Source organism: Prinia subflava, chromosome 1, assembly GCF_021018805.1.
Source record: "Prinia subflava isolate CZ2003 ecotype Zambia chromosome 1, Cam_Psub_1.2, whole genome shotgun sequence".
In the NCBI taxonomy this organism is placed as follows: Eukaryota; Metazoa; Chordata; class Aves; order Passeriformes; family Cisticolidae; genus Prinia; species Prinia subflava.
This window is the reverse complement of record NC_086247.1, coordinates 117,667,142-117,695,045: the sequence shown is the minus strand read 5'-3', so window position 1 is coordinate 117,695,045 and position 27,904 is coordinate 117,667,142. Positions and strand designations below refer to the sequence as shown.

The window sequence follows — 27,904 nt, the reverse complement described above, 5'->3', positions numbered from 1 at the left end:
GTGGGAATCATCAGGGAGTAAAAATAGTCCACTTTTTATGGTAAATACCATAAAACATGGTAAATACTTAACTCCAGTTTTATAGTAAAAATTAAGTCCTGTCATCCTCTCCCAGCACTCAGTTCCCTCTTTTTTAGGTATTTGGCCTTCTTTGCAGCCTAAATTCTATTCCTAGTCCTATTCCTTTCCCATTCTTCCCTAAGTATATATGAAATACTCATTTCATACACTCAGAGAAGTCCTACTGAGTGAGTTTTACTAACAACTTCCCGATTAATAGTGGTTCTGTGTCTGAATTTTTGTGCTTTGTTACAGAATTCCAGTCTGATTTCTTAATCTTCGCTGAAGTGGATAAGTGTGTTTGATCATTTAGGTGGTTTTGTTTTGCTCGTTTTGTTTTGTTTTGTTTTTTAGTTTTCTACCATGGTGAGAAAAAGGAACTTAAGGAACAGAAAAGGACGTAAGGTAATTTTCTAGGTAGTCTAACTGGTCCATGAGTTGAGGTGGCATATACTTGTGGCTGAACTCCTAACAGTACAAATCTCTTGCATTCACAGAAAGCTGGAATCCTTAATATCCATATCACTTTTGAAAACACTGCCAAAGATTTAACAAAAATGCTTTTGGTCACATAGGCCAAATTAAAAGACTGTACTTGTAGCCCACCCACTGGGACACAAAAAGGCAATGATTTGAACTCCTGTGCAGGTAATGTGTGACTACAGAGGCTGAACTATTTGGAAGATAACCTCAGCTCCAGTAGGAGGAAGAACAACGAAGATAATGGAAAAGAAAGAGCTATAATAACCATCTGCAGGCAGACATGGCTTCTACTTCAGCACCCATAAAACTTAAAATGATAAAAGAAAAGGAAATTGCTTGCAAAATAGCAAAGACTACTTTATAACATTTCTTCTTATACTTTTGTAGGGTTGCACTCTTTCTGGTATTTGGAGAGCTGTGTGTATTAGTGTTTAGTGTGGAGAGAGATATGTATTCCAGGAAAGTCTTCACTTCCCCTTCTGCCTCGTACAGGCAAACATTGTTAGTTACAGAGTGTACCCAAGGGTGCCAGCAGTATTGTCCTGCCCACCAAATCAGCTTGCACTGCCTGGGCTACAGACCCTGCCCCTTGGCTGTGTGCAGGGATCAGTCCTAGCTCTGGTTGCATGGCTGTACAAACCAACAATGCCATTTGAGATAAGGGAAGAAATCCAATCATGATCACGGTGACTTCCCTGAACAAGGCTTAATCTTGCCTTTTAGTGACCAGCATAGCTTTGGGCTATCAATAGTTTTATAGCTACTACAAGTCCCTTAAATGAGAGCATAGTTTTACTGCCTTTTTATTGGAATGCTATGCCAAATTACATATAAGTGTCCCTCCTAAAGCTTATTTCCCTCCCAGAGTGGTACTAAGGCTTTTTCTTTTAACTGGACTGGATCCCAAGCCCAGACCATGGTGCAGCCCCAACACAGTCCTGGGAGAAGCCAAGAGGTGCTGCAGCCGAGAGCTGCTCAATGGACCCACAAGGACATTGAGACAAAGGACAGCCTGCAGCAGTTTAAAGTTTCCTTATGAACTTAATGGAACTAAACCAAGACATTTGCTCAGAGTCACCTGGGCCTTTGAAATTCATGTTGAGTTTTGCAAACTTTGAGTCATTTTGAGAAGAACTGAGCTGAATCCCCATCCCGAGTTACTCTGTGTGTGAGCTGTTTCTTTCCTAGGAGAACAGCAGTGTGTACTCCATAACTTTCAGCTGCAGAATGCTCTTTAGCCTAGACATGAGCCTCGCATAAATTCAGAGGTCACCAATTGTTATGGCTTTATCAAGAACCTTATTAGTGATCATTAAAAATAATCTTGCTCAGAAGGAGACTGCTATGGGCAAAGCCCATCTTTCCTATTTATTTTATGACTATTAATGCTTTTTTTAATGTTTATACATTAGTGCAAGGAACAGTGTTAGCATAATTCTAGTGTAAAATAAAACCAGCTGTATCCATTATAAGTGCATTACTGCCAGGAACTGTAAATATGTTTATGCCTGATAGCCTTCTGACTCAATAATATCCTGCTATCTCTGTTGGGCAGGCAAGTTTTTAAACCAAGAAAAGACAGGTTATGATTTTCATAACCAAACTGTGTTTCTTTTTGAAGTATGTTATCTAAATTCAAATTTTAAGAAGGTCATTAAAAAAATCTGCCTGTGATTTTAAAGGAGAACAGAGTGGTGGCAAGAAGGTATGATGTGCACTAAGAACAAGTTATTCCTCCCAGATATACACATACGCAGACAAACCCTGCCATATCATACCATACAAACAATTTTAATTGTGTAGTTACAGTCAATAACCACTCCTAGTCAGAACATTTCTGCATAAAGAAAATTGTGATACACTTATAAAAACAGCCAGCTGTAACAAAATAACTGGTGTTTTCATAGCAATAAACTCATAAAAAAGAAATACACCTTTATACAGAAAATTTATACAGCTGTAGCTTTAAAATTGATTGTAAACCAAAGGAAGACACATTGCAAACATCAATTATTTTCACATTAATTGCATAAGTTTCTAAGGTGATCTATTAGTTTTATTTACCTAAGCTTATTTGCATGATAGTAAAAATTGCATACAACAATAAGAGTGAAGCTTATAGTATGAATTGCTTGGATAACATAGAGCACTTTTTATAGGCAACTGTGTAAAGCACATTTTCTCTATTTAAAACTTTTAAGACACTTTGTTTTACTGCCCATCAAAATACATTTATAAATAGAAAAAAAATCAGTATGGTAACAAGAGAAGCAATATTACATTTAACGGAAACTTCCAAAAAAATTAATTACAACATGATGCTGCAGGATCTACAAATAAATAATGAGGACTAAATTGTGTTTCACATTTTCTTTTTCATTTTCTCTAAAACCATGTAACAATGAGAATGGAAAAAAAAATACAGTGACCTTTATTTCCAAAAGAAAACAAATCTGAATTACGGCAGTGCCATATAATACAAGGCATTTGTTGGCATATGTTATCTTTAAACTGCATTCCACAGTCTATAGTTCTTTTGTAACATACAATAGAACAAGAGTAACAAACTCTTTTTATTTCATTTTTTTAAATAAATGTGATTTTTCAAAGATCAAGTGTGGAGTGCTACAGTAATAATTAAAAAACAAGAACAAAACAGAAACGAAAAAACAGTAAATCACAAAAGTTGTAATGCTCGTCTGAAGGCTCCAGAATCAAAATCACTGGTATCATGCTTATTGGGTACACTCACAGTGTATCCAGTGAACACAAATTAATATCAAACAATCCTCAACGCTTCATCTGTTGCTGCGAAGCAGTTTGTAAAACAGAGTAAAACATCTAGTGCAGTCTGCATTATCCTTTTTTTCAACTTTTGTGCAAGTTTTGGAAGATTCATTGGCCAAACAATGAATAATAAGGGTTTTTGACAGAACGCAAGATAGAATTTTCATTTCATTAGTAAATACCAGCGGCACTGTTGAAAGAAAATAATACTTTTAGATCAGTCTTTCAATTCAGCATTAATCTCTGTGTTCCCTTCTACTGATAACTCTTCTTCTAGTTTAACTGAAAAAAGTGTGTTTGCATTTTTGTCTTGGATGCTGTCTTCTAAATCCTTGAGCAGCTCCTCTTCCTTGTATTCTGCAACATCCACCTCCAAACCAGAATTGTCCTTCAGCTTCCCATGGTGCTTGAGATAATATCGCTGGTTCTGAAAGAACTTGATAATGGTGTACTTGGGCAGGTCAAGCTGAGCGGAGAGAGTCTGGATTGCTTCTTCATCTGGATACAGGCCTACATCTTGTATGAAACTCTGTAGGATCCCTAGGGCCTCAACAGAAATCTTTGTTCGCGGTCGGGGCTTCTGACGATTTTCATCCTCAGATTCAGCTGGTGATGCTACTGTCGGTTGCCTTGGGGGTAGTCTGGGACCTGGTTGTTGTTGCTGTTGCTGCTGCTGTTGTTGCTGTTGCTGCTGCTGCTGCTGTAAGACAAAGAACAGCATTTTTTTGTACATGTATTCTTGCTCATAGCTTGTTACTGAGAAAATCCTGGGGAGGGAGAGGGGGGAAGAAATTGCAGAGCTACAAACAAAGGCTTAGTAAGTTTAGAGGACAAAAAGGAAGGAAATAAAAGAAAGAACAGAAAGAAGACCTTAGGTTTGCCGGACCAAAAGCACTGATGATACAACATCGATGCGGTTTAGCTGACAAATTTTAATGAACATGCCCCATGAGTCAAGTGCAGACAAGACAAAATGCTAAGTAGGTGACATAGTACAGGATTAACTTGACCAGCTTAGCCAGAACTGTAGCAAGGGCAAAGTGAGAAAAGTGCCAGATGAGGGCAAACGTGCCGGAGCTCTGCCAGCAACAAGGGCTGCAAATCTGTAGCAATAGCTAGATGAAGGGACTGAAGAGTCAGGGGAAGGAGAGCACTTTAGCTCTTTACCTCCAGAAATATCTCACTGCTGATCTGACCTCAGCATGCACTAAGTCTTGTCAAACTTGCAAACATTATGACAGAATGTGCTGGCTGGAAGTGCCTAAGGTGACGCTGCCAAACCCAGCCTCAGCAAGGACAAAAGGATCTGGAGGTAGGAAATCTATATTTCCCCTACAGGATCTGACCTCTCTTGCCTGTGGTTTCTGACCAGGTCTGCGCTGCCCATATATCAACAAATAAACAGGGAACAGACCTATTTACCTGCCTTTGTGTTTGTGCTGGGGATTATTTAGTTAATATTTATAAAGTACTAAGATGCAAAGCTCTAAATAAGTTGCACTATTATTATTATAAGGGAACATGCTGCATTCCAAAAACTCAGGCAATAAAAAATGAGCCAATATGCACATCAGAAGAATAAGATAAAGCAAATCATGATGTAAATAATTAACAAGAGCTTAAAATGAAGTTTTGCAAGCATGGATTCAGAAACATTCTTAAAAGGTGAGGCACGAGCCCTAGGGACAGAAATGTTTTTCTCATCTAGCACCAGAGTACAGTACACTATAAGATCATGTTTAAAATCAAAAGTAAATTTTTCAGTTACTGTTTATGTTGACAATTCTTTTGCAGCAGAGCACAGGAAGCACTGGTTAGTAAGATATTTTGGATCAGCAAATTTCTTGATTTCTTGTCATATGGTACAAACCACCAGTTCTTATTAAAAAACAACCACAGCAAAACAAGCAGTTGCTATCACTGCATTTTATTTCCCTTTGAAAGTCTCCCTTCAACAATTTTTTATGTTTTGGTAGTGGTTTCCAGGCTTCTAGTAGCAGTTCTTTGAGACCCTAAAAAGCACAAAATGCTGCACAAATGGTATAAATACTGGAGGGTTTATAATTTTGTCCACTTCATAGGGACTCTTGCAGTAATGGAGGCTTTGCACAGACCTCCACAACCTTGAAGCTACTGCTTCAAGTGATCTTCATGTTTTAAGATCTGACACAAATCTGCTGGAATTAGGGCTCCTTCCTCATCCCTGTTGAGGTCCTTTCATGTTTTATGGTCTGTGAGCAGTCCCATTCAAGGCTCCAGTCCTGAAGGGATTCAAGACTCTTCACAGTACATTGAATTCTTACAGGACTGGAGGCTTTGTACATACAGTTTGAAAACTTGTGTCTGAGCTACGTATTTATGCATCTACAACAATTGCTACATAGAAGAGCGGAGACAAAATTCAGGCCCAATCTCCCAATCTTTACTCTTACAAGTCATACTAAGAGATTACAATGCAACTGCGTATGTGAATAATATTTATGAGATCAAACACACAACTTTTATCAACAAGGCAAGAAAATCTAAGTAAGTGGCAGAGTGGTTGAATGTTTATACTGTGCATAAGCTTCTCCTTTTATCCCCTTAAGAAGCGATTTTATTAAACACAATGTACATTTTCAAACAAGTGCTGTTTTATTACTTAATATAGATCTTTCTCTCTCTTTTTGTTAAATCAAACAGCAAGTTTCCAGGCTTTCACAATTATTTTAGTACTTGATATCCTAAGGGATTGTCTTATTCAGTTTGCTTTATCTTTAATATACACTCGTGTTGTTTCTGGCTGCGAGATAACTCTATCCTTCCTAGCTTTGTAAATATTTTTCTGTATAGGTAATACAAGTGATACACAGGGTCTCAGCTGAGGTTGGGAAAGCACGGAGTAATATCTGCCCTTTAAGAAGGAGCAGTTACAAGGCTAACCTCAGGCCTTTTGTGAGAAGCGATTAAAGAGTCCCCAGCTCAGAGAGACAGCAGTCCCCACTGACAACCTGGGCTACACAGCTTAGCACAACAGCCAGCTCTGCTCCCGGCTGGCAGTGCCTGTGCCAGCAAAAAGGGTGCGTGCAGCTCCTGGAGGAGGCCCCTCTGGGGCTGTCCTGAAGCAGAGGGCAGCTTTTCCAAGCCTCATGGTGTGGGTCTTGCATCCCCTCCTCTCTGTCCCTGACAGGGTGCCCTTGTGCCGGCTCACCTGCGGAGCAGCACCCAGCCAAGGTCCAGTGGTCAGCAGGCCTGGTAGGAAAGCGCCTCTATGCTCTCCTTTCCCAAGGGTGGTGGGAGAGGGGCTCTGAAGGAAAAACAAACAAATATTGACTCACCCCAGTCTCAGCTGGGGTTAAAGCGGGATGAGGAATCCCCTTCCCTTCGCTCCTACCCAGGATGAGCCACCACTGCTGAGGGTTCTCGCTCAGTTTTCGAACAGCAGCAGCACAAGATCGTCCTGCTCTGTTGGGAAGGCCTTTGACACAGGTGTCGCACGCCCCTGCCTGTTGGCCCTGGTGCCTGTCCAGCCAGGCACAGCCAGCACGGGGCTCGCCCTGCCCCGCACACAGCTGTCCCTGTGCTGCCACCACACGCCTGCGAACGCCCGGCGAACCCAAACAAGAGCCGCGGGTGGTCGCACGGGCTCCTCTGACCTGCGGTGCTGGACGGCCGCGCACTCCTATCGCGCACCGCGAGACCTGCACTTAGCCTGGCCGGGAGGGAAGAAACACTAATTTCCTTTGCTCCGTTAAAAGCTTTATTTACTTAGCGCTCTGCGGGATTGGCCAAGGTAAACTAACCTGAATCTGTTCTGCTGGCACATGGATAATGTGGGAAGGCCTGTCACCATGGTGATGAACTGCATTGCTTTCTTGTTCATAAATGGCATCGCGTTCAGGCTGAGGAAGACTGAGGAACCTTCGGATCATGGAGAGATTCTCCCAGAGGGTCCTGTTCTCTGGTGATGGATCTTCTTTCCAACGTAACAGCTCACAGAGCCACCCCTTGAAGATAAAACCAGCAGAATATTAGGTTGGGTTTTTTTTTGGTCATACTGCAAGGGGCAAAATGAGGGTGAAATGTGTACTTTAGAGGTGCTGCATTCTGTCATGCTCTCACTTGATCGAAAGGGCTTTAACTGCACAGGCTGGGCTTAAAGCAAACACCAACACACTGAGATGCTGCCCAGCCATTTCACAGAGGCTTACCAAGCACGGGCATTTTGGAAAGCACCTTCCCCTTGGTCTCACACCACAGCGCTGCTGTTGATTTGCTTGACTGTAGGGCTGCCTAACACAAATCACAGCAGTAGAGGAACTCCCTAATACCCTTTCAAAAGACAAGAATCCTATGACTAGATGCAGTCAAGCAATAACTTCTTAATTTCTGCTAAAAGAAGAGGTTTCTCTGCAGGTGAACTTACTTCAAGTGATACATAACTGTTTCCAGATTATCTTCATAGACCCAGAAAAGAACAGTCTCTCAGTTTTACATACAGGATTATTAGGGACTGGGGGAAGGAAGATGTGCTCTAGAGTATGATATATCCCTTATACATTTCCACATCAAGGACAGCAAGGTGCCTAAGAGTCTTTGGGATATATAATATGAAGTCAGCTACAGAATCCCCTACAAGAACTGAAGCACTTGCTAATTTGCTTCCAAAAGAGATATATGAGTTCATCACGAAAATTTAATGTTTCCTTACATCTTCTTAAAATTTAATTGAGGATTTTTTTCTTAACTGTGCACTGGTAGTTCTAAAAGAGGAATGTAAACCCTCTAGCTAGGACAGTGTGCATCAGCAGAAATTTTCTAATATATTAAAATTTAGGAACAAAATATTACATGTATAAAACATGCATATTTCCTTTATTTTAGCTTCAAGGATCTGTTTTCAAAAATAGGTCCATGCAGTTTTATTTCTTAATGCTGTAGGAAAGATAATGTGACATTTTATTGAATCAACAAATAATATAAATGTGCAGAAGCTTTTAGATCCTTTTTATATGTACCGGTAGTGGATTAATGGTTTATCCAGACTGGTTTATTAACAGATACAATAGACACATAGATATGATATAGATACGTATTTTTTTGAAGATACTCATATCTTTAGCTAATAGTTAATAAATATAAATGCTTTTTTATATATGTATATTAATATAAATAGTTAATAAATGCAGTGTAAAAATATTGCCACAACAGGCAAGAGTAAAAGCAAACAAATAATGTTAATGCATTCATATTGTATATGAAAATATTTAGTGAGGTGTGTATAAAAATTTGAAGTATATTTGCTTGGATATAAGTGGAAAACTGAAGAAATGACACAGAAGAAAATGCCCCCAAGAAACTATTGAAATGACAAATGTTATAGAGATGGTGGTAGCAGAGCTGAAAAAGCAAAAACTTAAATGGGGCCAAAATCTGCCAGGTGCTCATGAGGTGTGCTAGGGAGGGAGTGGACACAGGGGAGAGCAGGAGCAGGAGAAGGGCTCCCCTAACCCTAGGGATGGAACACACCCTGTTCCTGGACCATCACTAAGTGGGGATGCTGAGTATTGCCCCGGGGTTTAGCAAGATGGCTCGGAAATGTGGCCAAATGCCTTCACACACAGCACACAACCCTCAGCCTGTCCTGGCTGGAACTGTATGGCATGTTTTCAAAACAGTAGCAAGGGTTTCTGGAATCTCACTGGAATGTATTAGCAGGATGAGCTCTCTGTACCCCTAACAAAAACAACATGTTGCTCATGGCTCTCTGCTCACCTTTCATCCACAGGGAAACTGAGTGCTAGGTTATGCTCAACAGCAGTATTGGTTTATTGCAGTAAGTTAAAAGTGGTGGATGCAGAAAGCAGAGGCAGCTTGTTGGGATTGGAGGAGAGAAGGTGATGAAGAGAAACCAATCTAAATATTTTAACTGAAAAGCAGTTACAAAATTCTTAATTAAAGAACCCCAAGGCCACACACCATCCCATGCCAAAGCGTAAAAATTGCCCTTTGGTTGTCTGGAATCTGCACTGCTTCACACTGAAACTGTTGGCTCTCTTTCTAATGGTGGTGAAACAAAGAGCAGAGCTGTCATCATGACAGTTTGGTGGAAGTAGAAAAAAACAAAACAAAAAACAAAAAACAACAAAAAAAAAACCACAAGGCAACCTGTTTCCACCCATGACACCTCTCCAAGGCATACACACAGGCTGGAAGAGGAGGTGCACCATGCATTTTGGAGCTGTACAGGTTTTTTCTTCTGATCATGGGAATCACAGGGTTTGGTGTTTTTTAAAATGCAGTAGAAACCCTTTACTATTAAAAAATATCCAGGAGAAAAATTAATTCCTAGGTAATAACATTTTTTGTTGATGAAACATATTTCACAACAGCTTTTTTTAAACTAAGAAATACCTTCTGCCCTTGCTGTCTTTTCTGTTTCTGTATTTACTAGATCAGACCTTATTTTTATTAACTACCGATAGCTAACATTGTATTTCCAATATTTTTCTCTCAATTTTTGCACTGAAACAATACTTCTAATTCCTTATCTAAAATTATTTGATGAATTGTAACCTGAAACATGTCTCTGCTAGCCTTTCAGGGATTTTGAGATAATGAAGACAGATACTTCTGACATGGTACACAGAAAAGATTACTGTTCTACCAAAATGTCTCTATTCCACTTGGCACATTTTTAAAGAAGCAGACACACTCAGATGAAACATCTGATAGAAAACGTGGAAACAACTGAATTCTTTTACAATTACAAGGATAGAAACAATTTTTTGGTCTTCATGGTTTATTTCTGTACATATTTATGAAAGCTGATCTCACCAATGTTCTCAGAAGAGATGGTGGATGGACAGCAAGAGAGGCTGTAGGGGCTTACTTTGTTAAGAGAGTGAGAACATTATATCAATATGCTTTCTTTTATTTCAAGACAAACAAATAAAACCAGAAGTATTTCATTTAGTTTCCAGTTCAGAATTCTGTACATAAAATAAATCTCATTCATAAAAGTCACCTATATGAGAAAATATGAAATGTTTTTACAAAATTTAGAAAAAGTAATCATCTGGACTTTTCTAATGGTTAATTTTAAGTTCTGTAAAATTTATAGGTTTTGTTTCCATTTGATCTAAAAAAGTATGAAGTGCTGCAGATAATGCAGTTGAATTTACAAGTGAATGTAACATGGCTGGTTTTCCTCCTTTCATGCTTTTTTTAAGTCTAGAGCAATTTCTGCCTGGTTTCCTTTTTTCCTTGTCTTTTTAGTTTTAGAGGAAGCGGAAATGACCACAAAATAATAAGGAAATATTTATAAATCAGATTAGATCACAAATGGCTTATACAGCATATAGAGTTCATTGTTAAGAAAACAGCATTAAAATAATGAAGCTGATACATTTATGCAGAAAGGCAAACCCCCCAAAAACTCTGCAATGACATTGGGAACAACCTTGATTTTAAAACAGAGTAAATTTGCCAGGCAACATTACACTGAATATAAAGAGAGTACAAAGCAAAATATAAACATTAGCCACATGTAAATATGTTTGGAGAACTTTCAGGATGTTACTACTTTTCAAACTGACAAAGTTTAATTTGACACCTTCTGTTCTAAAACCTTTGTTTCTATTCAAAATCACGCCTTTAGCTGCTATCAATCACTATGCTCTCCCTATTACTTAAAATACTGGCATGGGCCCTGGATAAGCTGAAAATGCCATGCAGATGAATTCTGAGATAATATGTTCAAACCTGTTATATACAACACAAATCCTGTAAAGTTATGTATTGTAAACCTACATTTATTGGGAACTAAAAGTCTTAAATCCATCTGCTACAAAGAAAATACTGTTATGCACTTTCAAGTAACCAAGTACCATCTGCAAAGGTCTTGCTACAGTAAGCAAGAAAATGGTGAAAAAAAAAAAGATGCTAAACCTAAGATATTTAAAATAAATAAGAGTCTTCTGTCTGGTTTTCTGATAGGGATTTAGTAAAGAAACACAAGACATTAGAGGAAAAAAACCTGTGAAAGCTGAACTGCCAAACTATTGCAGGAAAAGCGCAAAGAGGATAACTGCCAAAACTTAGGCTCTGCAATACCCATGAGCATGCTTATCTTAAAGAAAGCATCTATGCATTTTATCTATATATCCAAATTCTATTCTTTATAGTTAGACCTCTGCCGTGCTTAAATAAAATCTTCTGCTCTTTCACACAGAGTTTTTAATAAAACATTCTTCCATTCTTTTTTATTGAAAGGAAAAAAAGTCTACACTTAAGGTGTAAGTACCTACCCTAATTACATCAAAGAGGAAAACATTACAATAATGAAAAATGTTCTCTGGCCAAAGCTTTCCAAATCAGCAACATACACATCTAGTCTGAAGAAGAGCAGGCTACAAGGTGAAGCAATTGAACTTGTTTGGTCAATTTGTTACAGTGATAATAATTTGCCAAATGATTACTATTTTTTACAGAATAACAATGACTGCAGCATTTTTTAGAAAGGCTGTAGCTTAAATCTAAGAAGGGAAAACATTTTAGAGTATCAATGCTAAGACATGCTCAGGTTTTTTCGGTTACAGTATATTTAAGATTATTTTGTATCATTCTCTGGGGCATATAGTATAATAAAAATACATGGTGTTAAAAGAACTCAATCTAAATAAGGAGGTATTTGATACAAACATTTTAGCAGAAAGTGTGAATTGCATTTCAGTATCTACCGTGAACAAAGACTAAGTACATAATCCATTAAACAGTACTTCTAACTAAAAAAAATTTGAGTATTGTAGACTAAACTAAAGTAGGCATTTTGAATGAGCACATTTTCAGCAACTAACTAGAAAGCTAGCAATTTATCATTCAACAAATAATTTTCTACTTTTAAAAGAATCTGTAAGTGTTACTTATGCTAATGAAGACTGTTTTTAATCTGCCCACAAACATGCTAATAGAGGGCAATTTTTTATTATTTACAATGCTGAAGGCACTCCAGTTTATAGAACACAGATATGAAATTGCACTTGGTAAAATGGACTCTTAATTGTCTGAGCAATCTAAATCCTTCACCTTTAACAGGAAAGCTTATAGACAAAACAAAGGAAAAGAACTCACAGATTAAACTTTAAATATTGACTTTTTCCCCCTCAAAAGCCATCCAACTTGCTTTACAATCTCATTATTGTTCCAAAGGGCTGCACTCATCTATAGATACTTCTATTTCTTTACACAACAGATTCCACATATACAAGGGAAGAAAAAGGGCCAACACAACCACTGCCATATATGCATATAGTATTAGTCTTTAGTATTAAACTTGTGAGCTGCACATTGCACACAAAGGTTGCTTTTGGAAAAGTCATAATACTTTGAGTGAGATACATAATGGTAGCAAAGGAGTACTGAAAGCATTTTAAATTATTTACTAGGTTAAAAGGGTGAAATGGTACTTTAAATACATCAAATTTCATCATCTGGGCCATTTTTTGGTGGCAAAGTGGTATTGATCTTTCCAAATGCTTAAAATTAACTATTTCCAGAAGGTCATTATTTGATTAAAGGCATTAAAGTTGAGGGCAAGAAATGATGCACTTTGTCTTCTTTCCCATTCAAATAATCATGTAATTTAATCAGAACTATCCCTTCATGTCCTGTAATAAAAATGTTTGTCTTAAGATATTGTTCTTTACCTAACATATTAACCTTTAAATGTTATGAAGTTCTTAAGAATAATCTCTGCTTAGAGAAGATTCTTCCATAATGCAATGAAAGGATCTCCAGCATTTAAATTGATAAGGCCAAATTTCCCCTACACATTGATTCGAAAATGCATTAAACCCTTCAACTGAGATTTCTCACTGTGTTGAACAGGATCAAAAATTCAGGGAGTTCTGAATCAGTAAACTCATGCATGTGGCATTGAGAAGAAAAAATAAGCAAATGTCACTTCAGCACAAACAAATATGACCAATAAGTAGCAATGGGCACTGCTTTAATTTCTCTGGGAAATGTTGTTTGTGTTACACTTACACTATCTGAAAAAATGGAACAGGGAAAACTGAGAACACCCACTGCAGGGTAAGAACAGAGCCTTTAATTCAAAATTCATTTTCATGCTAAGATCCCTTAAATCTGACTTCTTTCTGTGTGAAATACCTGTGGGTTCAGATGTGGGAACAAGCCTAGATGACAAGAGCAGTCTTTTTTACTCTTAGATGTTATTCTGGAATTTCCTGCTGCAGGAAAATTTGTTCTGACTGCAGGTTTATCTTTCCTAAAATACATAAAGTATCCTGGCTAGCTCCTATGCAAAGCTGAATAGACCTAAGTGCTTCACAGAAGAACTGAAGTCTATTAAATAAAGGCCACAGGAAATATTTTTTTTTTAATCTGGGAAAACGAATAATCTACCAGATTTAGCAATTTTTGATACTGACCAAAACATTTGTAAGAGTTCATTTTAGCTTATTTTTTCAGGACATTTTAGCATTGACTTCCTTCTGTGAGGCATATAGTTTTGACTAATTTAAAAAACTGCAGTGAATATTCAATACTTTGGGATTTCCCTATTTTTTCTAAGAAAATTGTGCACCTTGAACTTAGGAAGAAAAAGCTCATTTTCAGCTGTTTCCAGAAGATGAGTAGAGATACCAGAATATGAATTGCCTTCTTAATATGTGGCCTAAAGTGATAATAAATATCCCCAGAACAATGGCTGCATTAGTATTTTATTTACACTAATCAGCCTTAAGTTTCAGGCTTTGCCTTTGAGCATTGTCCTAAATCAGAGAAAGTTTGAAACCTGAATCTATCCTTTATCTTCAGATATTCCTGGTTCATCTATTTTACTAGTTTCCATTACTAGAACGTTGAAAAGGGAAGCCAGATGTGGATTTTAAGTAAATCTGTATCTACCATCATCATAGATGAGATTTGAAACTGAAAACCTCACAACCTCATAGGGCTTTTCAGAAGAAAGGTAAACTTCACTGGTGGAAAAAAAGCTTCCTTTGAAGAAAACTGAGACAGATTATGCCATTCCTTAACTTTCTTATCCAACCTATTATTCAGCTGCACCATCTGTCTGCATGGTACCTCCACCTTTTGTCTGTGTGGTGAAAAACAAATGACCAAATACCTAGCAGTGGTACACAAATTATCAGTGATATTTTAGGGGAAAAGGATTCCTAATGTCTCTTCATCCCTGTGCCTTTTTCTCTCCCTAGCTGCAGCATTTCAAAGTTAAACACATATTTCTGTTCTTGCAAACATCCAAACAAAAAAATAGGAAAGGGACACATGTTAAAGTAACCTCTAAAATTCAATGACAGGCATCCAACAAGTGCAGAAGCAAAATGACGTGGAGAGCTGTTGTGCTGCTCCCACAGCCTGGTCTGTCCTACCACACCTCCGTTTCTACACGGAGCCATGGTGAGGGGCCAAAAGGCAGTGCTTATAAAAAACTAGCTAGATTAAGGTCTGAGGCTGTATCAAAACTGGTCTGTGTGTCCCCCCTGTGTATGAGCACTGCAGACACCACCAGCTCATGGATAGAAAAAAACTAACCTGTAACTCTAAACCTGGCTGAAAACATAAGAATCATTACTTTTTAGTTGAGTACAGAGGAAATTCAATAATCTAAATGAAGGGCTTCTCCCAAGCTTGGTTTCCCTGCTCTGAGCTTCCTTCACCTTTTCTTTCCCCTGCTCAAATGTATCTTTTTTACAGCATTGCTTTCAATTACCTAGGCACAAGATAGATAGGCACAAACCTTCATCAAAACCACAATGTATATACCTTTGAAAATTCTATATAAAATGTAACTACATTCATATGCAAAAAAGAGAAAAAAGTAATAGATCCAAAACTAACGGGTTAAGATTTACCCTGCCTTCCTCTACTCCAGATCCTTCCTCTTTCACACGATTCAATTGGCATTGTAACTGTGAGAGAACATCTGAAAAAATTGGAGTTAACAATAATAATTAAAAAAAAACAAAAAAACAAAAAAACAAAAACAAACAAAAAAAAAAAACACAAAAAAAAACAACACACAAAAAACCTAAAAAAAAAAAAAAAATAAAAACCACCTGCTAATTATTAAATAAGCCAGTCTTAGTCTGGTACATTACTTTTTATAGTACAGTCATATAAAATGGGTCAGTGGGTTTCACAGAGGGTGACTGATAATATATAACCCTTTATCTTTTATTTAAGCAGAAAGAAGTACTGATTTCACTGCAATATCAATGTGTCCCTTGAAAGTAAATACAACCCTAAATTCAACCACGACCCTTAACAGCCCACATTTATTTATTCTTAAACATGCAATCAATTTTGTATGGCAGCTATATCTGCAGTTTAGTTAGAGTCTTTAATAGAAAGAGCCTGGCAATTTTAAAAATCTTTTTTACTACTACCAATTTACAGTGAACAGCAAATGTTTATTATTACATTGCTTAAAGAGATTTAACATTTGCTTTGGGGGAAAAGACCTCCAGTAAAAGAGCCACTGGGCCAAAGTGTCACTTTTGTAATTACTTACATGTTTACCCATCATGTTGTTACATATTAAAAAAAAAAAAAATTATAATTTCCCAGATGGAACAATTTAATTTCATGGCTTCTTGTCACATGTTTTTTTTCTTTCCAGAATTCATTTTGGATCAGGGGAAGATCTACCACACATTGAGGAATCATAGGCTCATAGATATTTGGACTTCATTTTAAATGCAGTTCAGCTGACAAGATATTCCAACAAGTGACATCATTCCAAAACATACACAGCTCAAATCCATTCTCAGACATTCCTTCAAATGTTCACAGCCTAACTAAAATCTTTCATATAGTTTTGAATTAGAAATTTAAATATTCTGAGAAAATGTCTTGTCTCTTGCAGTTAAGCTGGATTCTGTGGCTCTCAGTTTCACTGTGAAGAACACTTAATGCCCTGATAAAGCCAAAGGGGACGGGAATCTTAAGGAAATTGAAAAGAAACTTTTCTCTGACTTTCCTCCAGATTTTGTTAACCACAGAAAAAGTCAGAAAATTAATAACGTTCATTATCTCAAAGCAGAAAAAAAAAAAAAACCCTTTAAAATTCACACCTGTGAGAGTTCGATGCCTTCCAGCAGATGAGAAGGGAGCAGCCAGAAGCATGTATCCCACTCATGGAAAAGGAAAGGCAGTGAAATCCTCAGAAAGCTAGAATACCCTTACTTTGGAGCACAATTGCTTGTGGCAGAAACTTAAAACAATAGGAAAGCTGGATCAAAAGGGAAGCTGGAGAGATCAGGTTTCTCTCTCCTGGGTGGGAACCAGCACAAGAGTGCTTCCAGGTAGTTTGCCGTCAGGATGAGGTCAAGAACAGCCACAAGGGAAAAGTTCCTAGAGAGAGCAGTTCTTAGTGTTACAATTTTCCTCACTGGCCAAGAAGAGTGCCAGCCCAGCTGAGTCCCAGTCCCAGCTGTATTTCCAGACAGCAGTTTCAGCAGTACTTTCTGCCCTTAAGTCAAGGGCTGTACAGAGCAACATGCATCTTCCTGCCCTGATGCCTCCCATCCTGTTCCTCAGGTGAAAAAGATCAATCCTTTTACACTCTCTCCTTATATAAAATAGGAGTAGCAAATGATTTGTCAGAGGTGAAGCAAACTGGCTCCGTTAAAGCAAAAAATATCAAGAAACTAATTTAGGCTCTTCATAGCTTTTTTTTTTTTTTTTTTTTTTTTTTTTTTTAATAACCAGTCTTACATAAAGAGTAGAAAGTTCCTATATCAGTAGAGCTTTCTCTTGCACACATGTAGATAGGTACTAAAGATGCTAAGCATCAGGCTCAGGAAAATAACCAGTCACCTGAGTAAACCCACAGACATTAACTGATATGTATGCAAAGCTTGATAAGTTTGGGTCAAAAATTTCAGGGAATTTTGCTACGGACTTCTCAGTCCAAACACCTTTGTTTTACAAAGATTCTGAAAACTTCCAGTATTCCTTCCTGAAGTAAGGGAACATAACACGGCAGAGGAATAAAAATGAGATGCCCCCGAATAACAATGTGCTTCCAGATAGAATCTGGCAGATTTGAAATTAGATAAATATTTGCAAATTGGAATTTTCCCCACTTAGCTAGCTGCATGCCTGCTCTAGCCTACTCAATCGATGCCAACAATTTGGGCTAATGCATAACCTAAAATCTGAAGTTTGACTTTGAAGAAAATAAAAAAATGGATGCAATGAGAAATTATTACAAACAGCAAAATAAAAGTTTATCTGGAACAAAATGACATCTCCTTTCTCACCTTGCACCTAGAAATCCTGCAACATTCTTTCAGGGTGTAATGTGTTTTGAAATACACAGTTTAACATCAAGGGAGAAAACACACATCTGTTATTTCTTACTCCTGCCTTTGCCCAGGCACCCTTCACCTGATTTGTAATTGGTCACTCCTTTAACAAATTGGAGTTTGTTGCTTCTCGGACTGTTGCTGTATATTTGTGTTTGCACAAGATGCCTTTATTCTTTGCAGTTACATATTTAGCAGCTCTCATTTTTTCAGCAGGAATTCTACCCTGTCATTTCCTGTTTAGTTACGGGTTGAGCTCGCTTTTGTTTTCTGTGCTGTTTACTCGGTACCCTGCTTCTCCCACAGCCGGGAACCACAGGCTGCTTGCTAACTCCTCAGCCTCCTCCCCTCTGCCACCACAGCTTTGTTTTCTTGTGTACCCCTAGCTAACGCTCACGCAGCTCACTTAAACTTTTCCCCTTTTTATTAATAATTAAAACACTGATATACTCAATCTTCAAAAGCCTCCTGAATCAGTGATCTGCTCACGGGAGGCACAAGCAACCTGAGAAATCAAGAGTGTGGGTCCTTTCCTGCCTAAATCCGTGTCACCACGCAGAGAAAGGAACGATGCCTCACCCTCAAAGCCAGCAGCAGTACTGGTGACCAGTCCAGCAAAGGCCAAGAGCATGGAGTGCCCACACACACTGTGCCCCACACACAAAGGAATATGTGTACAAAATCATGGTTTGTGTGGGGATGTGCCTGGGGCAGGATCCCAGCAGGCAGGGGTCAGGGGTCAGACAGGATAAAAAGGCAGATGGAGCAAGAGTGGGTGGTGAGGGTGTTTAAGGGACAGGAAGGGGTGGGAAAAGTCCAAGGAGAACTAAGAGAAGGGCCACACTGAGAGGAATAAGAGAAGGTGGTGAGATTGAAACAAAACAGAAGGTGAGGGTATAGAAAGCAGGAAGAGAGATTAAGAAAATCCATCCTGCCAGAAACAGCACCTCTTGTCAGGCAGACAGCAGGTGCTGCCTTGGGAAGAGCTGATTCACACATCTGGAGTGTAGGAACCAGAACACCTCTACCTAAGAAAGAAAAACTAAAAATAAAATACTCAGAGGAGGTGAGAGAAGGTGCCATACTTTCTTCTTTTGGCAATCCAGTGCTTCCCAATTGCATGACATTTTTTGAATAGCTTTCTGGAGAAATGAGTGCTGTATTTCCAGATCTTTGCAAGAATCTTGACAGTTCATTTCAGCATTGCTTCATCCAATATGAGCCCTTCCTCTCCTCATCTTCATCTTACTTCAGACTTATTTTTTATGATATCTGCAGCCACAGCACTTCCAGGGCTTTGACTGCACCTCTAGAATAAGATTTTCACTTTTTTAGGGGACTGCATGGATTCTGGGGAAGTCACTAATGGAGATGGCAGTGCCATGCAGTGAGGGACACTGATGGCACACCTGCACCGACCAACTCAGCTCTGGGGAACTAGTAATGCAGTCAGTAACGCAATCAGTAGCTGCTGGCCAACTGGTATGAGCACGGGTCTTTAACCTTGTCTGCAGCAGCCTGGGGGCCATCTGCATAGCCAAATTTCCTGCTACAAACTGCACCTTCAGTGGCTTTCAAAACCTGTTGTATTTGCCTTCTTGTGGCTGACTTCGAACACTGAGCCTGAGCTCCCTAACTCTTGCACTTTCAATATCACCGCTGCATCACAAATAACTGCCAATGGATAAAACAACCTCTTACTAAAGCTACTTTTTTTTTTTTTTTAAACCTCCCCTGGAAGCCTTATTACAGATTAGATTTGATGAATTTCTATCCAATGCACTGCACCACTCCTCCTGCCTGACAATACCTGGAACAGTTTTTGGAGAATCTGCTCAGTTCCATTCTGCACACTTAGGTTTTTTTCCTTGCTGTAAAAATTGTTTTAGAGTCTTATAATTAAAACTTTCTATCAAAATAGCATAATTTTTTTCTCTGTGTAGGAAAACTAGCCAACTGTGATCTACTAAAGAGTAGATGGTTTAAAAAAACACCTTACCAAGTACTGATAGCTGTTTAATTAGGGAAAGCTGAACAATTTACCTGAAAAAATGGATTTATGAAAAAAAAGCAAAACAATTTACAAAAATTTCTAGTTCCCCAAAAAGTGTTTCCATAGGAAAATTAATTTTTCATGATCTGTTTTCAAAAGAATTATGGGGATATTTTAATTTAAAAAAATCAATTTTCCATTTGCCAAAATTTTTAAACACTTTGAGGATTATTTTTTATAAAAAATCTTCTCCCCAAAGGAAGAGGTAGAGGGAAGGGTTAGCAAGGAGACAAAATCCATGGTGAAAAACTTTGGCAGAAAATTTTATTTCTGCTAAATTTAGGTGGCAGTGAAGACTACATTTTTTTGGTTAGAAGCGCTTCTTAAAACAAGGTGTTTGCTGGCATGTTATTTTGCAAACCAGCACAGTAGGATGACTTCTTTAATAAATGGGCATAAACCCCAGAGATTAGAAAGTCTCAGAGTGAGTGACAAACCCCTGTGCAGTATCTGATTTCTTTGCCAAAACAGGGAAGGATTTTAATAAAGGTCATGGAGAAATATCTCCAAAGACAGCAGTGTCTCTTCCCCCTGTATGTTTACTCTTTTATTTCACCCCTTTACAGCTAAATGCAGACCTTAACACACACACGCACACACAAAAGGAAACAACAACCAAAGAGGAGGGGGAAAAAAAAAAAGCCTGAAATTTTAGTTACACCACATGTGGTTTTCATTTGTGAAAAATGAACAAGCTGTTTGTGGTTAAACTGTCTAATCTGCTGTTATCAATCTAGCACTGCATTCAAGATTTACAGGATACATCAGCTTCTGTGCCACATTAGCTGTAAAAGGGAGAGGGGGTGGGAGGAAAAAGGAGGAGGAGAGAGTTTATCCTGAGGAATAATATTTCCAATGCAGCCACACTCACACTACATCTGGTTGTGCTGGTAGCGGCAGTTAAATTGAAATATTTCACAGCGTGTGTCAGAAACATGCAGAATGGTAATTATGACAGATCTGATTAAGCCTGAGTGCCACTAGCTCCCTGGCCAGCTCCGGTTGTGCAGGTGTGACCTTGTGCGTGCCTGCGTGTGTAAATAAAATTAATTACAAGCGAGAGGGCGAAGGCTTCGGTGACATCACAAAGCGGAGAAACTCCCAAGGGGGAGACCTAATGGAATATTTTCCCTCAGTCTAATAATACAGTTCATATTGACTTGAGGTAATTAGTGGGATCATTAAAGCAGTTTTCCCGGCGTATTTGGCTGCCTGATCAGATTAGTGAAAATGTTCTTCAGAACAAGCCCTGTGTGGTCTGCCAGAGAAGGAGGAAATAAAAAGCAACAAAGCATATTTTGGAATGATAAGCAGCGCTGGACTTTTTGCACGGCATTTTGCAGGGCTGGTCTCGTGAGCCTGGGTGCCTGACCCTCCTGACCAGTTCAATCTTTCATCCCAGGTGCACTTGCTCCTGCTGCACATCCCCTGAGACTTTTTTTTTCCTCTATACTTCAAAACTATGCCATCCCTACCCCTCAATGCTTAAAAAAAAATCAGATAAAGGGCTTGTGAGAGTGCAAGCCCTAGAAGACATACACTAAGATAACTGGGGAAGGAAGAAGAATAAATACGTGATCAGCTCCTCCCCACCTCTCCCCAAAAGTCTAACGGAAGACTGAAGGACTGGATTGAGAACCAGTAATGTTTTCATTTCCTAATGAGCTTACCCCAGCAGAAGAAAAAGGGGGAAAAAAAGGCAAAAAGTTTAACTATGATATAAAGTCTTCCACAGTAACAGAACACAGAGCCCTAATCAAGAAATGGACCATTTGTTTAAAAACAGTCTATTGAGCATGCTCTACCTTGCAAATGGAATATGCCAAGCTCTGTCACAGATGGCAAGCTTTGACAGTTCCCATCCGTAGCGTCGATACTCGACAGTTCAGCACAAGATCAGTGACATTCTGTCTCATTAGAGCCACGCTAATTATCACAGCTAGTTTCAGGGGAAACCATGTGTTGCAATGGTCAATTTGAAGGAGTCTGTGCATCAACAAACTGGTAATAAGGATCAGACACCTTATTATATGACAGCATGCTGCCTATGATCTGATTTACTGAATCAGAGGTACTGAGGCAACACTGAAGCCTGATGGGTTATGGAATCGCGTGTACACAATGTGTAGCTGAAATATGCTTTAAAAATAAAAGGGAGCTATACAGAAACAATCCAAATAAAAAATTTAAAATGGTGAAGTTATAATATAGAGTTTTTTCATTTGACATTAAGACATGCAGAGATGCTAGAGATTTGTCAGCCAGTTTTATCTTTAATCAAATTATATAAGATAAATAATTCAAAATGAAAACTGTAAAATTATGGATTATGCTAAATTATAATTCATTCCATACTCTGATTTTTCAGTTTCAATAACATGTACCAAACATTCCTTATGTTGTGCCGTCTTGCTGCTTTAACATAATTTTATATTTTGTAAAAAGCTTTCTCTTCTTGGCTCTCTTTTTTCATTTGTACATTTAATGACTTAAACTTGTACTTCTCCAAGCTTCTCTCACTCATTTATGCTCTTTCCACCAGACAAAAGCCATCCAACCAAAACCCCCCACTCTGCTGTTTCTGGACACCTGCGGGCCGCATCCTGCCAGGCACTCAGCGTTCCCAGCGCCTCCCAGGGACTTGCCACAGGCTGCGGCCACGAGAGCGTTAAGCATTAACTCCCAGCCAGAGCAGGGCAGGTGTGCACCGTATCCCTCCAGGGAAGCTCTCCTCAGGGCTCAAATACACTCAGTCTCCTGAAGCTGCTACCAGTCCTTTAAACGGCAGCATTTGAACAGCTCCTGCTGCCACCCGCCTGGCTGGGAACCTCCAGCCTCAGCCGATTTGACCCCGCGTGTAAAGCGTGCTCAGGAAGCACACTTTTCATCAGTCTGTTGACAAATCTAGCCTCTGCCTTACGTGCTGAAAGCGCTACCTGATTCCAAGGAGCTGTTTGAAGAGGTCAATATAATTCTCTTACCAATTAAGTATTTTCCATTCTGTACCTGTTTCTTATTTCTGTTTTCTTATTTCAGGTTTTAATGCCTCTTTCTCGCTCCTCTGTGTAGACTTACATGGGCTATTGCAGACTGATGAGAACCACCTTGAAGATTTTCAGGTGGTTTCTCTTCAGTGCATCTTTGTTGATTCCTGAAGCTGCTGTGTCTATTCTTTCTTAGGGGGAACCCAAGGCTCACTGAAGTCAAGCCACTCCACCAAAGCCATATCAATAATGTGGGATATAGTCAGGATCAGTGCCAGCCCTTTCTTTGGTCTACCATGATCAAGAGATAAGAGAATCAACTAAACTCAATTTTTCTATCCTCTTTCTGTATAGTATTTTTTTTTTTAAGCTAAGGAAATTTCCTGATTACACAAAATAACCTTTATTTCTGAGAGGAGATGTTGTAAAAGAGACTAGGATATAGGGCAGAGGAAGGACATGGAACATTCATTTTTTCCCCCACCAGAAACCTGAAAGTCTTTTTTTCCTCCGACCTGGGCAAGACAGAACCCACTGTGACTCTGTAACTTGATATTTTGTGAAAGAAACAAATCAGCTCTATCTGCCAAGTTTCACAGTTTCACTGAATAACATGCCACTTTATGGGGCAATTCTTGATCGCATGCAAAAGCCCGTCTTGCTTTCTCAGTTCACACTCTTCCTCTTGCATGCCCGCTGACACCCGATCCCACCCCGACTCCTGCTGCTCATGGCACCTCTTCAAATGCCAGAGCAATCACCCCCAGGCAATCAGGGAGGAGGAAAATAACATTAAAAAATAATAAAATATAGATGCTGTTGTGTGTTTTTGCAGCTAATATTTTCTAATGACTGTATCTAGCCTTCGCACCAGGGCAAGGGGTTTATTTCCAGGTGGACCTGGGAAACAGCAGACCTCAGAGTACATTGTGTTTCCACCTCGTGTCTCGCTGTGCAGCATCCCACCCTGCTCCACAGAGAATCCATTGTACACTGAGGTTCGGGGGGGATGAGGGGGAAGAAGGTTTGTAAGCCAAGATTTAAACCCAGGAAGTGACTCAGCTGCTCTGAGGGAGACAAAGGCAGGAGAGAACTTGACGGAGAGCAGGGAGATGGGCGAAGGACTGAGCCCCCCCCTTGCCCTGCAGGTTGCACCCCTCTGGGCAGCCTGAGGTGCGGTGCCCTGAGGAAACAGCTTTGGAAATTAATTTCAAGATCCCCTCCTAAAGCCACATTGTTACCAGAGGGTTACTCTTGGTGATGAAAAGGTTTCTTTTCCTCCAGCTGGAAAATAGTTGAATAGATTGTTCTATATCTGCAGTAATGGCATGTTACATCTCTGTGCCAGATCCACAATACCGTGCTTGTTCAGTGTGGGAAGCTGTTTAAAAATGACTTTCCTATTAGAGTATATAGCTTAGTCTCTAGATGGAAAAAGCCAGATCAAAGATATAGCATTTATAAAACTGCTGGTTAAAAAGATAAAAGTGAGATAACAGACATCAATTTTTCACTATAAATCTCTAGGTTTACTACAACATTAAAATTTCCAGTAAAAGCAGGGTTTTATATACCTGAACTCTAATGGCCTATTCTGAAAATATTTATGTCAGGAAAAGCATGGTATTTGCATGCCAAAAGCATTTTTAGTGCCAATGTTTAGCATTCCCTTCCCATTTAACTCTTTCCCATCTACTCATGAATGCTAGATGCTCTGCCTAGTGCCTACCCATCGGATCTCCCCACGCAGCCTCCTGGAAGAGAACGCTCCGGGTGCGTACAAAGGCAAAAAGTCAAACGCTTCTGATTAAATAGCACTGCATAAAATACTTTCCTGATTGCCTCCTAGGATGGAGTCTCTAGCCTGGTCTGAAACCCATGATTTTACCTCTACACTTTATACGTGAAACTACTACTAACCAAAGCAAAAGACAGGGACGGAAGGACAGGAAACTGGGCAGCACAATACAACAGTAAGTAACAGTAAGCTCAGAAGTAACAGGTCAGAACTCTACGTCATTAGATGAGGGTTCTGAAGGTATGGGTAGTACTCCTTTAGATCTATTTTACAACCAAAGCATGATTGTGTGAGAACCAAGTGTCTCACCTCTACATACAGGCATTTTCACTCGGTGAGAAGGGAGGGCATTCGGCAGCTATGGGGCCATAAAGAGCCATCGGCAGGACTGAAGGAGCATACTGATTTCACCCATTTATTTTACTACAAATTAAACTTCTTTAAGTAAATAATGCAGGCTAGAGGCCCTTAAACTGTAGTGTGCATAGGACTCTCAGAGGTACAGAGCTTGATATTACTTCAGTTTTTGCAAACTGTAGTTTCCTAAATTTAAGAAAGCTTTAGCAATTTAACCTGATTTTCAGCAAAGTATTGCTTCATACTAGCATGTGCAAGTCACAGCTTTTCAGGATAATCCATAACATAAATCCAGCTTCTCAAAACATAGCAAACATACAGAAATGCTACAAGTCCCTACCTGCCTTATCTCTCAGGGCTCTTAGGTCTGGGGGTTTTGTTTGCTTGTTTATCTGTTTTTATGGAACAAAATTAGATTTCAGCATCTGTCACCATCAAGAAAAACTCATCCCTGGCTCCCACATGAGAACATCATAACCACTGCACAGTTACTGAACCATGACACCTTAATGATCATTACACAAATCAACATTAAAAAAAATTTTTTTTTAAATAACAAAATTAGAAATGTGCTTCCATAATTACTCAAATCAGACTTTCAGGTTATAAATTTAATAAAAAACCCAATATGATGAAATTGTAAAAGTAACGTATGTCACACAATTTTATGTGTGGATTCTTTCAATTTAGAGTTATTCAGGTGTGCTGATTAAATTTTAGCAAATAATACTGTTGGCATTGCCACTCTACCATTAAGAACTAGCAACCTGCAAGAAGAGACAAGACACTTGGTAAACCTTTCTGTTTTCCTTTTGTGTGCATTTTTGCAAAGCTCTCCTTTCGACATGATCTAACAAAAAACCCATACAGGCCTATTAGACAGACAATCTATAATAAAACCACAAGATTTTAAACACGGACATTAGGTGCTTTGCCAATTAAATTTCTAAAATTCCCCAAAGATATGATGTATTCCAGGAATCTGAATTATTATAACTTCCTTAGCTCCTCAGTAATATCATATTAACTTTCAAAGCATATATTTTGAATTTAACAGATTTTTAATTTATTCTGTAGATAATGTATCAATCCTAAAAACCACAGAAACTTAAAAAGTATACAGAATGTATGCATTCCTGTATGGGAAAAGAATTCAACATTTGAAGGAATGTCCTAGCTAACCATTCTAACCCATGTACCAGATAGGTCCTTTCCTTTGGGAGAGCCAACAAGCTGCCAAGTGCACTGTGAAACTTCAAGCAGGCAAATCATCCCTCACCTGAGCCAACACCTGATCTGACTAACAGCCCTGTAACCTCTGCCTGACCCCAGGACCTCTGCCAAACCACACCCCAGCACCCGGCTGCTTCGTTGAGCATCAGGTCCACATGTGGTTGGTCCTCCATTACTCAGGAGGATTTAAAAATAAAACTGTTAATCAACACATTATTTTCTAATATGTTTCCGCCAGACTTTTCACTGCAATGAAGTGATTATCCCAGGATTTCCAGTTCCACTCTTGCCAAAGGCACTAATACAGTGCAAGGGAAGATGCTTGTTTTTTACCTTGGCGCTACCCAAATAGAAACTCCTGGAGCGCATCATTTAATAGCAATTCTGTGCAAAGTGCTCTAGTCAGCAGAACATTATCTGCAGTCTCCTGGCTCAGGCAAACCCAGCCACCTTGCAGATGCTGGCTGCTTAGACATCCAATCTAATGTTGTCCCAAATCAGTTTATTAAGGAAAAAAAAAAAAAATAAGGCAAGGCCTTCCAGTAAACAACTACCTTTGTCCCCTCGCACAGCTCGTTTAGGTCACATATGGTTTTCTGTAGTTAGTAGCAAAGTTTGTACAAGGAGCTAGATTTTATGACAATACTCAAACCCACACTGCATCCTTCAGGTTTGATTTTGATTACCTGTCCCTTTGAAAGTCAGCACTGGAAGAGCTGACCCATCTAGAAATTTTAAGGCTTTGCACTGAAATAAATATACTATTGCACAAACCAGATCAGAACAAAATTATGTGGGCTTCATACCTTAGCTTTACAGAAGACTGCAGTGGAAAGGGGAAGGTGCAGAAAAACGGACAGTTCTCTAACCCCAAGTTTTGACATGTAAATAAAGACATCTGAGGAGCACACAGGTTGGAAGCTGCTATAACATTCTATCATAATTAGAAACATTTCAAGAGCTCTGTAATTTCCAATCAAAATTACAGTAATTTCCGATATACAAGCCATGATTCATGACAGAATTTTTACATTCCATGGGAGATTATAGTGGCCTGATGTATGACACACTGAGTACAGCACTAACATAAACAATTCAGTTTAATGTTTAAACAGCACTTGGTGTTTAGAATCCCACAATAAAAGAAACATATTATTGTTGAAATTATCACTTTGACAGTGATTGAAGGGTAGGCAGGCATGTGGCCTATAAAGCTGTAATTTTTACAGTCCACAGCTTGAGTTTAATCATTTTGATACAACATTTCCAAAATATCCCTTTAAATTCTCCTTACACCATATAACTTAAGAGGCAACATCCTTTCTGTACAATGATATGAACACCACAGAAGTCAAAAGTTAGAGCCTGTTTAAAAGAAAACCAGCACTAAAATGCTGACAGCCCAAGAAACATCGGTCTAACTGAGATTCACTAGCTTTCCTTGGAAGATGTTGAATTTTTCTACGAAGTAATTTTAGAAAAGTAAAGAAGTAGTGATTAAGTGGATTTAACACTTAATCTAATATGAAAATTCAATATTGCAACCATTGGTGCCTTTGGATTTCTTTCAAGCATTTGTATAACCATAGTCTTTCCCATTTTTCTATATGTTTTTCCTTTACCTCTTGAGTACATTCTCACTTAAATCAATGCCTTCACATACTCCAGTGATCTTTCTCAGAAGACATGTCATTTATGATAATCACACCCAACAAGTGCCTGCTGATTTCCTTCTTGCCACTAAACCTGACAGAAAATCTTCAGTTAAGGAAAACAGAATAGGAAACCACAAAACAAAGGCTTAAAACGG

At 38.9% G+C, this 27,904-nt stretch overlaps 1 protein-coding gene across 6 annotated transcripts in view; it reads right to left on the bottom strand.

Moving 5' to 3' along the window:
* Positions 1–2,313: 2,313 nt before the first annotated feature.
* The window catches only part of SATB1 (SATB homeobox 1), a 91,313-nt gene continuing 65,722 nt past the window's right edge, over positions 2,314–27,904 (bottom strand). For 3 of the 6 annotated variants that reach the window (XM_063409240.1, XM_063409232.1, XM_063409224.1), the window contains 3 exons: positions 7,113–7,316; positions 6,521–6,616; positions 2,314–4,030 (listed from right to left, as the gene is read on the bottom strand). In XM_063409240.1, coding sequence (XP_063265310.1) covers positions 3,548–4,030; positions 6,521–6,616; positions 7,113–7,316 — 783 coding nt within the window. In that variant the 3' untranslated portion in view covers positions 2,314–3,547. The remainder of the gene's footprint in view (positions 4,031–6,520; positions 6,617–7,112; positions 7,317–27,904) is intronic. The other 3 variants (XM_063409250.1, XM_063409259.1, XM_063409269.1) reach the window with 3 other exon arrangements.